General features: G+C 51.7%; 1 protein-coding gene across 1 annotated transcript in view; it reads right to left on the reverse strand.

Annotated features, from left to right (window-relative positions):
- Nucleotides 1–11,478, reverse strand: part of Hunk (hormonally up-regulated Neu-associated kinase) — a 109,268-nt gene extending 97,790 nt beyond the window's left edge. Inside the window, 1 exon segment of the mRNA XM_028877052.2 lies at nucleotides 10,215–11,478. Within this exon segment, the coding sequence (XP_028732885.1) occupies nucleotides 10,215–10,475 (261 nt within the window). The 5' untranslated portion in view covers nucleotides 10,476–11,478.
- Nucleotides 11,479–14,156: the final 2,678 nt, after the last annotated feature.

A 14,156-nucleotide genomic window follows, 5' to 3' on the forward strand; every position in this document is an offset into this window, starting at 1 on the left:
AATATCATATAGTTTATATTTAATGATATATATATATATATATATATATATATATATATATATATCCACGTGTGCTTGTTTCTTTGTGTGTGGGTGTGTGTCTGTGTGTGTATTCCTAATCTCGTGGTGAACCTGTAAAAGGCAGAAGCTGGATCTTACAGACGTGGGCACATGTCTCTCATTCCCCAGGACCACACAGGAAGGTTATACTACCCACAGCACCCCAGCTCTGCCTAGGGCACTAAGCTTTCATTCTGCACTGATCCGTGAGCTGGTTAGCTGCCCACTCACCAACGCTTTCCTTTGGAAACTCTCAGCCAAGACCCCAAACACTTGTGAAATGTTTTCTTGGGTGAACCCAGCTTTGCCATTCTCTAATGGGTTTCCCAAAATGTGGGTCTTCACATGCTAAACTTAATAGATTCCTAGGATGGTGGTCAAAGCTGGAGCGGGAAATTAAGACATGACTACCCACGGCAAAATGCTTCATGGCAGAAAATGTCTTCTCCCACACAACACGCAAGACGTGGCCTGCAGCTGGTATGAACCAGTGTTCACCCTTTTATGTCTACTATCCTGCTCCTCATTTGTTTCTTCCCAGCACGTCAGGGATCCGGGAGGCCAGGAAAACCCATTTTGTTTCACACAGAGAGTTGTGGGACTCTGACCTCTGACCTATCATTGCTTGAAGACAGCCTCCTCAGTGGCGCTCTGTGCTCAGTCGACACTCACGCTTCCTGCCCAGTCTAGAAGCAAAGGGCAGGTGACCAACAGAGGTCATGCCTCACGGAAAAAGAGTTCTAAGAGGGGACTGGAGAGATGGCTCAGCAGTTAAAAGCACATGTTGCTCCTGCAGAGGCCCAAGGTTCGGTCCCCAGCACTGATCTGATGGCCTCTTCTGGCTTCCACAGGCTCCTGCACACACATGGCATGTATAAACTCATGTAAGCAAACATACACACACACACACACACACATTAATAAAGAGTGTTCAAACCATGGCAGAAACGTTCCCCTGACAAGTTACCAAAGAGCCCCAAGACAGGCAGTAAGACAACCAGAACTCAAGCAGAGGATGAAGACGGCCAAGGTTAACAACAGGAAATGAGACCAAAGCTCATCAAATAGCTCAGAAAACAGGCGAGCAGAGCCTGCAGGATTACAGACTATTTTGGCAAGAATCTGGGTTAGCAGACTAATAAACTTATGGAGAAAATTATAGTCAAAGAGACAGACTCCAAGCCTACGTATATCTCCATGGGAGACATCCAAAAAAAAAAAATGTATGTTTGCAAATAGCAACCTTCTCATCTGCTTTAGTGTGGGTTCACATTCTCTGGGAAGAGCTGAGGGTCCAGGAACGGTGCTCAGATTCTGCAGAATGGGCGTCTTCTGTCTGATCCCATCACTCTAATAACTAGCTGTCTACCATAACGAGTCTCTATAGAAAACACAGCTATTGCTGGGCCAGGGTTTTTCTTCAGGATGGCAGCCCAGCAACCCGGCCAACCCCAGACATGCCCAGCAGCATCAGGAAGAGAGAAGGACCGTTCTTGCTGTGGACTCACAGCCTGACAACATGCATATCACCACTCAGAAATCCCTCCCTGTATCCTGGCTTGTGATAACTGTCCCTAAGGAGACAGAAGGGGACACCCATTCATCCTAGATCAGCACCAATGACAGGCCAAAGTGCAATTTCACCCAAGTCCATTTTGGCGAGACCAAGGAGTCATTGGGCTATCTTACATAGCGTGAGTGAGGGGCCACTTACGGGAATGTGGGCGACTCCCCAAGACAGCTGCATCACTGAAAAGCCCCATCCCATCATAGATGGCGACCTCATTGAAGCTACAGCATGGAGTCCTGCTTTTAATTAACCCTTTCTTTTCCATGCACTCCAAATCTTCTGGGATCCTCTGCCACTATTGGAAAGGGGCTGGGAATAGTAGCTGGAATCCCAGGGGAGGTTTCCCGACTCTCTCCTCTCCTGCATCTACTGGGGAGTGTCTGTTAAAGGTTCTGTTGCCATTATCTCAAGCCTGGCTTGCACTGTCTTGTTCTGCTCTAGTTGCCATGGCTACCAGGCAAAGTCCAAGATGGCATCTTGTTATAACCAGAAGAAAAAGTGCTATACAACACTCAGGAAGATCAAAGCATGCATCTGTGTGTGCCAGAGGTTATTATTGGCATCAGGAATAGGGCAGTGGTCTCCTCCTTGTGGGGCTTACGGTCTAGTGGGGAGGTGAACTCATAAGCATATATCATGCATGATGCGAACGCATCAATTAGAGTCCCATCTCACCCCTCCCATACTCACAGCTCAGAGGCCTGGCTCTCCACACCTCTGAGTATGACCTTATTTGGAGACAAGGTCTTTAGAGATGTAATGGAGTTGAGGTGGGGTCATTAGAGGGGATGCTGACCTATTGCGGCTGCTGCCTTCGCCAAGGGGAAAGGTGAGCAGAGATACAGAGACAAAAACATAGGAAGACAGCTATCTACAAGCCAGTGGGACAAGTCTGACTTTCCTCAGCTCTCAGAAGGCACCAACCCCACCAAGCCTGACCTCCAGAATTCTCTCTCTCTCCCTTCCCAGGCCTTGGAACATATTCCTCTCTTCCTCAGGGTCAGCTTGCCAGGAAATCACTCATGATACAATACAATGACCTAAGGTATAGCAGATTGAACTATGCCCCGCTCACACAGACAGCTTTCAGTCCTAACCTCCAGCATAGTGGTTCTCATCCTTCCTAATGCTGCGAGCTTTTAACACAGTTCCTCACGTTGTTTGTGACCCCCAACCATACAACTATTTCCATTCGTACCTCATAACCGTAATTTTGCTACAGTTTTGAATCATAATGTAAATATCCGAGATGCAGGACACTGCTATGTGACCCCCGTGAAAGGGCTGTTCCACCTCCAAAGGGGCCAAGACCCACCAGTTGAGAACCACTGCTCTAGTGCCTGTGAATGTGGTCTTATTTGCAAATGGGGTCTTTGTAGATGTAATCAAGTTACAAGAAGACAAAACTAGATTAGAATGGATTCTAAATGCAATGGTGGGGCCCTTATCGGAAGGCGGAATCCGCTCAGCCGGGAGACAAAGGAACAGCCCTATGTAAAGGAAGACGGAGGTTGGTGGGCCACATCAACAGTCTCGGGATCCGGAGGACGGTATGAGCACCAAGCATCAGAAGAAGCAAAGAGCCTCCAGAGGGTACATGGCTCTGCCCAGGCCTTCTTCCTGGACTCTGATCTCCAGAAATGTAACACAATAAATAACTGTTGCTGAAGCCACCTAATCTGGTAATTTCTCACAGCCACCCTAGCAAACTAATAGAGAAAATTAGAGCGAAAAACCTGTTCAAGGCATCCCTCTGCCGAGGTGGTGCAGGTCAAAATGCCGGCAAGGTGAGAGTCACCTGTGCAGGCTCGTTGTCAGCACTGAATGAGAACATCCATAGAAGATCCTGAGTCCATCAGCGAATATCAGCCACCATGCTGGCCCTCCAGACAAGGACTCTCAACGTTACCAGCATCATCCAACGTGTGTGATATCCAGGCCCTGATTTTCTACACTTACCAACAGGGGAAAACGAAGGAACCTGGGGGGAACAGCAGCCCCACCCAGGAGTCTGATTGAACCCTCTTATGAGCTGAGAGTCGAGGATCCCCACACAGTTAACATTTGCTGTGAAGGTTGTCTGCATAGAGATAATACCCCTTTCACGGAGATACTTTAAGTAAGAATGTTAAAATAACAATGAACCTCACTCAAGGTCTAAGCCCAGATGGCCCTTCTTCATATACCCCACCCCCACCCCAAGCTGGAAACCAGCCATGTTCTAGACATCTCATAAAGAAATGCCATCTATAGTAAAAGACAGCCCTTCTGATGCATGGCTTTTCCTTACCAGACAGCAGTCCCTCCCAAAGCATCTCCAGGGCCACCCTGCAATCATGATTTCATTTTTTTTAAGGAGGGGGAGACAAAGGAAGGGGGCTTCTTTGCAAGCTTTTCAGACATAACTTGAAAACCACCAAAACCGTATGCATGGATTGCTGAGACACTGAGGCAGAGCTCTCCCTTGCGGAGACAACACTCACATTCATTCCTAGTTAAGAATCTCTGTTAAAACTTCGTGTGTGTGTGTGTGTGTGTGTGTGTGTGTGTGTGTGTGTGTATGCGTGTGCATTCACATGTATGTGGGTGTACATATATGTGAGTGTACATGTATGTGGAAGCCTGCCCATGTCACGTGTCTCCACTTGTCTTACTGAGGCAGAGTCTCTCACTACAAATAAGCTCATCTCTTCGGCTAGTCCGGCTAACCAGCTTGCTCTGTGGGTTCTCTGTCTCTGTCCCCCCCTCTCACTAGTATTATCTGCCATGCCCATCTGGGTTCCGGGGATCTGAACTCTGGTACTCACATTTACACAGTTAGTACTTCCCACCCTGAGCCATCTACCCAGCCCTAAAAATCTCCTTTTACAATTTTAAATTATTCTACTTATTTACGGGGATGGCGGTGGGAGCGTGTGCCCTGGCACTGAAGTCAGAAGGACAACTGGCAAGAACTGGCTGTTCTCTTCCATCGTGTGGACCCTTGAAGATCGGGCTCAGGTCATCAGTCTGGGTAGTCGGTGCCTGTACCCACTCCTGAACCACTTCCCCAACCCGAAAGTCTCTAAATAACTGTCAGCTCCGCTTCTTGCTTACCCTGAAACTGTTCGGTCAACATTGAGAATCCAGCCAGCTTCACCGGGGCGGGAGCCCCTGAAAAGAACGCCTTGGGCGTGTCCAAACGCGGCTGACAATCGCAGCATCCAGCCGCACTCCCGTGAGAGAGCAGGGAGGGAATTGAGGTCAGGTCAGGCTCTGTGGCCAGAGCCGGGGCACAGCAAGGGTGAGACGGAAGTGCCTCGATGGGCAGATGCTGGCCCAAGCATGCACAAAGGCCTGAGGCCGATCACCATGATGCTCTGAACAAGAACGGCCCTCATAGGGTCGTGTATTTGAATGATTGGTTCCCAGCTGGTAGAACTGTTTGGGAAGGATTAGGAGGTGTGGCCTTCTTGGAGGAAGTGTATTACTAGGGGTAGGCTTTGAGGTTTCAAAAGTCCATGCCCAGCCCAGTCTCCCTCTCAGCCTCCCGCTTATGGATCAGATGCAAGCTCTCAGCTACTGGCCCAGCACCACGCCTGCCTTCTGGCCCCCATGCTCCCCACCATGACAGTTATGGACTCTGAAACGGCAAACAAGCCTTCAGCTAAACGCCTTCTTTTACAAGTTCCCTTGGTCATGGTGTTTCTTCACAGCAATAGAACAGTAATTAAGACAGTCCCCATCACTGAATAAACTGGGCATGATGGCGGACACCCACAATCCCAAGACTCTAGAAGTGGGGGCAGACGGACCAAACAGCTCAAGGTCTCTTTTCCCAATGACATGGCAAGTTTCGAAGGCAGCCTGTGAGACCCTATTTCAACAACACAAACCAAAACCAATAAAGTAAGGCGCACTGACTGGGGTGCAATTAGGCAAGATGAAAGTCTCTCACTTAACATGAATGATAGAGAGGGGCCAAAAAAGAAAGAAAGAAAGAAAGAAAAACCTCCAGTACAAATGCCACTTCATGCCCAAGCCATCGACCCAACCTGCCCATCTCTTCAGATGGATGTGGCTGGCTGCCACACCCCACCCCTGCTGGGAAGAAAAACACTGCTCTGGGTAATTGCCACCTCCCTGGAGTAGCCGCCAACATGCAGGCATTGATGGGCCCGAAGACCAGAGTCAGATTAGTAAGTGCAGTCTGGACTCAGCACCTGCAGAGAAAATACAAGCTGTGCTCCTCCTCGTGGGCACCCTTCTGCACGGTGACGCTGGCTCCCGGCACCCTTTGAAGTCCTCTGGCCCTGTATCAATGAGCACGAAGAAACAAGCCCTGCATGCCAATCTCCCTCGTCATCACCAAGTACTTCAAAAAGATGAGGCCAGGCCGGAAGTTCAAACGAACGTGCCCACAACCGCACCACCTGTAATCCAGGAAATTATAGGCACTGCCGTCACAGGAGACTCACGGGCAGGTGCCTCTGCGAATCTCCTCCTCTTGCCAACAGGCCCCTGCTGGAGGTTAATAGGAACTTCCACCTCCACGTAGGCCTTGTGCCGCAGAGCCACGGCCCCTGAAATCTCTAGCACTTCAAAAGAAATACAGGATTTAGCACCTGTTTGTTTCAGAAATACTTGCTAAAAACAGAGCTGCCAAAAGGCCGCCTCTAAAATTAGTCCTATTTCCTGCTCCGCAAAAACATAGTAAAAGGGTAATTTTAGTAACTTCTCCACTCCAGGTACCTGGTACCGTGGGGTTCTGTGCGTGATGACTTGTAACTTACTAAGCAGCCAGTCCTTGTTTGGGGCCCCAAAATAGCTCTAATGAAATGTGTCAATGGGCTCTTTAAATAAAAACCGACGGTTAGAATGAGTTGTCTGAGATAGTTCAGTGTACCCTTGGCCTCTTAATCACAGGTGCGGTGAAGGTGAAGGAGCCCACGCCCCCCCCCACCCCCACCCCCCCACCCCTGCTTACCCTGCTGAAGAGTTAAGTGTGCCTACCCAAGCCGGCCCGGCCGTCCATACCCCTGTCTTCCCCTACTTTGCTTTGTCCTTAGGTATTTTTAACTTCATCACCTTTGCTGGGGGGGGGGGCGCACAGCAAAGGGCACCGGTGGAAGTCTGAGGGTCAGGGGACACCTCTTACAAGTTGTCTCTCTTCTTCCACCACGGGGGTACCAGGGAGGAAGCATGGGGTCACCCGGCCTGCCAGCAGACACCTGTCATGGCTCAAGCCCCTTTCCGCTTTGCTCTGCTCACGTTTTCAAATGTGATAGCAACGTCTCGTGGGTCTAACACAAGCATCTCTTTACCTACGGAGAACCACTGTGAGGTCACGAGCACAGCCCCCCCCCCGCCCCCCCATCTGTCAGGTTTGCTAGCCCACACTCCTGCCCAGCAACTCGGTTCTCTAGGTCAAAGCCACAATGAGTGATGCTTTCCAGAATCTAACAGATGGTTACTGGTCCAAACATCACTTCAGCCATGAATGAGAACAGAGTAACTTAAGAGTCCCACATGATATTTACTTATGTGGATATTTATTTCTACGGACAGAGACCGTCTTCACTAAAGGAGAGCAAAATTAGGTCTCAGGCCTAAGCCATCCTTTGGGTCCCGCAGTAAAAGGGCCATCCAGATTCAGATTACTTCCAAACTTTAGAGGCCCTTGAGGTAAAAACACTGCCCTGCCTTGCAGGAAGCAGGGTCAATAGGAGCCTCTTGATGAGATAGAGCTGAGCCCAAAATGAAAGTGGGGGGAAAGGGAACTAGTTTATTATCTGGACTCAGCCAGGAATGCCCAGCAAACCCTGGAGGATTTTATCCAAAGCATTTTGGAAATATGCACCTTATCAAAAACACATACACCCCACCCCCGTTCCTCCCCCCCACTGCTTCAAAAGCCTTCCACTAGCACGAGTCTGGATCTGGCCACAAACCAACCAAAATAAAAACTCATGCTCTGATAAGAGATGCTCTGAAACAGATGGAACTCGAGATCATGTGCCCTTATCTCCCTCCTCGCCTGCTCCGCGCATCCATTTCTCAGGACGAGCTCCTTCTGAAGGCTTCCACACATGGTTCTCCCTGCGGTATTCGTCGCTGCATTTTTAAAAAGAAAATCTGTACCCACCGAAAGTGAAATGAAAAGGTGAAAGGCTTTAACTGGAGCTATGCATCCCGAGAAAGGGGTAATGGGGGGTGGGGATGCTGAAGCAGGCTTTCACACCATCTGCTTCCCCCCCCTGGGGGGGGGCCTTGGCCTGCAGTTTGCAAATAGCTTGAGGTTGCCTTCACTTTTTAACTTTGCTTAATAAGGCAAAACCCAAAACAAAGGAGGGCTGAGGACTCATTAACTCACTCATATTTCTCTCTCTCCTTCTCCCCACCCTCTCTTTCTCATCTCTACGATCTGCTAAAGCCCACATCTATTAGTTAAGCACTAATGGTGTAGGGTTAGGGAGCTAAAAGCTATGTACGACACTACTGTTTCTTTAAAGTTGACAGCTGAAGGAGCTAAAACCCAGGTTCCTCCTGATTCGGTTGTCCTCAGAACAGGGCTGATCCTGGCTAGAGTAAAGCACAGCAGGAGACACCAAGGTTTAAAGTATCACCCCCTCCCTGGCCTCTACCTCTCCATCCAGGACTAGAGTCTCTAACTAGACCAGATCAGTTGGTTCAGGGAAATAATTTTACATCCACCACCGAGCAGCTCCTCATTGCAAAGACGAATTAAGCAATCATAAAGACAGGAAGAAAGACTCTTCATCTGGACCCCAGGTGGGCAGAAATTCCTTGTATCCCAAGGGATCCTCATTGGGCAGGAGTGGCATAGGACACCAAAAGTGAAGCACTGGGGGTCGGTGGGCAGGGGTAGGGGGCTGAACTTTGACTACATCCTCAAGCCAAAAATGTCAGGCCATGGGGCAAAACTGCACTATTAAGGAGCTGAGGTCCAGCCCAACATGGCAAGAACCTCTAAGGAATTGTGAGCCACGGGACAAGAGAAAAAGAGGTACTTAACACCATGTGACTAACACCAAGACTCACCTCTTCAGAGAGGTGATGTGTATGGCCAGGAACAAACTCCTTCACCTCCCCCACACACACCAGAAAACAGGAGAACCCAGCAATCCAGCACCCTGAATGGACCTCCGTGTGTCAGGCAGGCAGCGCACCGCACACCAAAGAGCAAATAAACTTGTGCTTGCTCCAGTCAGAGCGACTACAGCTAGCGCCAGGTCTGAAGAGTTTGCTCTTCTTAGAAGGGCTAAAGTGAGTTCATACTGAGCTCTTGCATTTTGCTTGGAAATGCAGGCAAGAGGCACTTTTGAAAATGACTCAGCCTGGCCCTGCTTACCCGGTATACAGGGGCACCCCACTTGGGACGGCTACAGAAAAAGAGGACAGCTCCTAAGGATGATGGAGCCCAGTGCTCAGATGTAGGAGTCTCCGGCACAACGGAACCCAGAATGGAAACAAAGTATCAGGAGGGCTTCCGCAAGGCAAGCGCAGCCCCTTGGCACGGTCACCCGACTTCTCACAATTTATCACTCTCACAAACTCTTAGGCCAGGCAGGGGAACCTAGGCCAGCAGACGTAAGGGTTTGCCCTTGGGCTATTTGCTGCTGGGACCCCCCCCCCCAGCTCTCCTCCTTATCCCGCATGAACCCCCAGCCTGGGGCAAGTGTTGGAGTGTTAGGTCTATGTGAGGATACCAGTTTGGCAGCCTGGATCAATTCCCTGTGTGGGGCCACCCGGCCTCAAAAGTAAGTCAGCCTCTTGGGTTTCTTCTCACAAATCTAAGTTACACCCGAGCTCTGCCTGCACCTGGCCTGGCAAGAGTTCACACCCGCTAACTTCTAATTAGGTCGAAGTAGTGGCACTCCCGGTGTGTGTGTGGGGGGGGGGGAGGCTCCTTTCCTTTACCCTCCTCTAGAAAAGATTAAAAAAAAAAAATGGTTATCTCCAAATCTCTAAAGTCCGGGGCCTAGCTGCGTAGCTCTGCACCTGCCAAAAACAGGGTCTTCGCTGCAACGCAACAGCTGCCCCAGCCCACGCGGCTGGAGAGGGTACGTCCCCGGCCTCAACTCTCCTCCATGTCCTCACCAGAGCCCAGGAGGGACCAAACTCTATGCAATCTCAGAGCCTGGCTACCCTGTTTTCCCGCCTCACATTCCAGACGACGCAAGGCTGACACCCCCCACCCAACCACCCACACACACAAACACAGGTCTCGATCTAGTTCCACCGCCCGTACGGTCAGAGACAGCAGGAACCCCCCCCCTCCCCAACGCCACCTCTACGCCCGTCCCCCCGCCCCGCGTCCCCTTCTCTGGCGTCCGCCAGGCGGCACCCTTCCAAAACAAAACAGAAAGGCGGTGCGGGGTAGTTTCGCGGGTCCATCTATCTGTCCGGGTCCCCCACCCCACGAACCTGACCCCCCCCAACCCCATCACCCATCAGTGGGTGCCTGGTGGCCCACTGCGAGAGCCTGAGAGTGCGTCTAGCTGCACCAGGCTGGAAAAGCAGGCAGGGTGCTCGCGGGACATGCTCCCAGGTCCTCCCGCCAGGCCCGCGCGCCCCGGCTCACCTTCTCCCCGGTCAGCACGTGCAGCCCCTCGCGCACCTTGGCGAAGGAGCCCTCGCCCAGCTTCCTGCTGCCGATGAGGTAGTTGCCCACGCGCTTGTGGTGCTGGAAGTCCCGGAGCCGCTCGCGGGACACGCCGCTCACCCAGGCGGGCAGGAAACTTCCCTCGCAGGCCGCCGCCGGCCTGGCTGCGTCCTCCGCGCCCCCGTCGCCCCCGGGAGCCGCCGGCTCGCCCAGGAGCCCGTCCCCCGCCGCTGCCGGCATCGCGCCCGCTCGGCTCCCGCGCTCGCAGCCGCTGCTCCTCCTCCGGCTCCCCGGGCTGCCCCGGCTCCTCCTGCCGCCGCCCTGGACCCGGCCCCGCCCGGCCGGGTCTCCGCGCTTACGCCCCCCGCGCCTCCGTGCGAGCGCGGCGCGCAGACAATAGCTGGCGACGGGGCGACCGGGGACCCGCCCCCGAGAAGTTCGTCCTCGGAGGATCGGTCGCTCAGATCGCGTCCGCCGTCCCGTCGGGTGCCCTGCTCGGGTGCTGGAGCGAGCAGCTGCTGGTCCGAGAGGAGCGAGGTCGGGTAGCGGGGTCCCCCAAGCCCAGGCGCCGCCGCCCTCTAGCCCGCCGGGTCGTCAGCGGTGCGCCCCGGGGCCGCTCCCGCCGGAGAGAAGCGCGCGGCGGGCTGCAGGCGCCCTCTGGAAGGCAGCAGAAGAAAGCCTCATTCAGTTTGAATTTGCAGAAATTTAATCCGCTCGCGGGCGGCGGGGACAGACGCGAGCTCCACTCGGCAGCCCGAGCACTTTCAAATCCCTCCTAGCCCCTCCTTCCTTTCCCCGCGCGCAACAGCCGAACTCGACCCTTGCAGGAGAGGGGAGGGGAAGAGAGCGGCGGAGTGGGCGGCGAAGTCACCTGAGCGCCAGACAGGGGGACCCCGCGCGGCCGCGGAGACGCGCGCTCCCGGGCAGTCCAAGACCTGCCGCCTCTGGCGGCGCGGATCGCGCTGGTTCTGTCTGGGCTTGAGCTTTCTGGACCTTTAGGGAGCGAATTTCCGCACTAGCCGCACCCACCAGGGGCAGGGGAAAGAGAAAGAGGAGCTCTGGACTGTAGGAGGGTTGGGTACCCAGCCCAGAGCGTGGCACACAGTAGGGACCCTGGACGATGGATGGATGGATGGATGGATGGATGGATGGATGGATGGATGGATGGATGGATGGATGGATGGATTTCCGGGAACGTAGCAGGCTGTGTGTCGGGGTTCGCGCGCAGACCAGATGACTGGGTTGAAGAAGCAGCCGCCACAGTTAATAGAAGTGGCGGCAGCGTAGGAACCAGGGCGTCTGCTGCCTGTGCGGGTAGGTTTGCACCCTCTCTGCTTTCCATAGCGATGATGTCGGTGATTGCAGGGTGATCCGGACCAGAGCTTCGCCGCCGCTCCTGGATGCTTTTGTTCTGCGGGCTCTGTACTGATCTCACATAAACAATTACATCTGTTCTGAGACACCCGATATCTCCAGGATCCCCAACATCTTCGTGAACCAAAATGAGGGTTACAAAAAAAAAAAAAAAAAAGGATGCAGACAGGCCTTTCCAAATTGCGACCTGTTGAGGTGGCCGTGTCTAATGCAAATTAATTTAACCTGTGGTCACTCATCATCTGAGCTCAAGGGGAGGATTCCCTCCTAACAAAGTTCATTTCATTGTTTACCCCGCAGTAAACAGGTATGACATCATCGATCCACATTAATACTCTGAGATGGGGGAGGGGACATAGCTGTCACCCTTCCAGTGTGCGTGGGGCGGGGAAGGGGGTTCCCTAACCTATCTGAAAAATAACCTGAAAAAATGCCTGTTTTCAAGTTTGAGCATCATTTGTTTTGAATCACGACATGCTGTCAGTCTCCTCCCTGGCTCTCATGACCCAGTCTAGTGCTGGGCTCTTCTTGATCTGGATTTCCCACAATAAAGACAAGCGTTCCACTGCTTTCTTGCTGTACTTAAGGGACTTAGCTCCTAATTTCTGCAGGGCGCATCCAATCGCTTTCGCGTTTCCCATTCAGTAATTTAATTTTGAGAAGACAGGAGGTAGGGAGAGAGGATTTGCTGTGTGGGGAGGATGAAGCCCACTTTGGGGGAATCTTCCACCAGGAAAGGATTTAAAGTTTCCCAGTGTTGTGTCATTTAATTTTAGGAAATCAGCTCTTTGTGAAAACTTAAGAGATTTGTTTGTTGCCATTTAAGGCAAATCCCAGAAAGTACTCATCATTTCTGGGGGAAACACTTCACAAGGGGTGGAAGTCCCTTACAATGAAATAAAGACTTTCTTTCCTTTTAATGTTTTGATTATGCCCTCCCAGGGTAGAGGTCAGGAAAGGGGTGAAGAAGAGAGAAAATGCAGGCCCATTAAATCTTCTTCAGGCCCTGCTGCCTGGGTCTGATCCAAGCCCACTGCTAATTCTACTGGCTGGGATGGATGCCAAAGAGAAGTTCAAATCCCACCCCTGCCTGGGGTTAGGAGCTGGTTTTTGAACTACAGTTCCTGCTGCCTGATGTGAGTTTACTCAATAAGGAATGACTCCGGGGTTCATTTCATGAGACAAAAAACCCCACAAAACACGGCATCACCCTCACACTAGGTACTCTGGAAGTACATGGCTGACTCACACTAGGTACTCTGGAAGTACATGCCTGACTCACACTAGGTACTCTGGAAGTACATGCCTGACTCACACTAGGTACTCTGGAAGTACATGCCTGACTCACACTAGGTACTCTGGAAGTACATGCCTGACTCACACTAGGTACTCTGGAAGTACATGCCTGACTCACACTAGGTACGCTGGAAGTACATGGCTACGTCAGAGCAGTCACACATCATTGAAGAGCCTCTTCTAAGCCCCTGAACTTGGAGGGTTCCTATGACAGGCTAGCTGCCTTTGTACTGGGGAGATGGCTCAGTGGTTAAGAACCTGAATTGCCCTTCCAGAGGACTGGAGATTGGTTCCCAGCATACACTTTGATCTGCTCACAACCGCCTGTAACTCCAGCTCCAGGGGATCTTATACCTTCTTCTAGCCTCCAAAGGCACTTGCCCTCAGGGGCACATGCTCCCATACATACACACATACATAATTTAAAATAAAGCATTTTTTAAAAACAAGTTATCTGTCCTCATCCAGGCTGGGCTGTTCTAACTCCACACTTTCACTTATTCCACACTTACATCCGATCTGCTGCTTCTGATCCATTTTCTCCCATCATGGGTATTCTGTAAGAAGCCCTTCCCAACCAATGAGCTGCTATAAGCTGTTGAACCCTCTCTTCTTCTCACTGGGTGCCATTCAGCTTCACATCCACCTTCTGTCTTCCATATTGCTTATTTGCTTGGTTTGGATTTTGCCCTACAAGCACCCTGCACAGTGTCTGAGCTACAGACTTGTATAAACAGTATTTGTCAGCTAAGTGAATGAAAGCTATCAGTTACTGAATGTCCAGTGACATTTTTTTGCTTGGGGACAGCAAGACCCCCACCTTCCCTCAGGTAGACTTTGCAAATGACTTTCTAAAGTTATTGTTACATTGTTGCCTTTGGGGAACCCACAGATTTAATCATTGATCATTCTCAGACTTGGAGGAGTTGACCCTTTTCCAAGGCGTCATCACTCGCGAGTGGCCAGGCGAGCCTGGAGAAGCTGTTTCGGTTGACTTGTGCCAGCTGCTTCCTTCTAGCTCTTCCTTTCCTCCTTTTCCTCCTTCCATATGGCTGAGAGACTGTCTGTGTGCTCCCACAGTACGTACGCCAGCTACGAGACCCAGCTGGAAGCAGTCAGAGACAATTAGAAATAATCAGCCTGGCACCGCCAGGAAGTGAGAGTTGGCTGGGAAGGGCTGGACTGGCAGGGGTGGCATGGTAGCTGGAGAAAAAACAGCAGAGCAGAGGCAGGAGACATGGAGAAAAGATG

Source organism: Peromyscus leucopus, chromosome 12 (genome assembly GCF_004664715.2).
Source record: "Peromyscus leucopus breed LL Stock chromosome 12, UCI_PerLeu_2.1, whole genome shotgun sequence".
In the NCBI taxonomy this organism is placed as follows: domain Eukaryota; kingdom Metazoa; phylum Chordata; class Mammalia; order Rodentia; family Cricetidae; genus Peromyscus; species Peromyscus leucopus.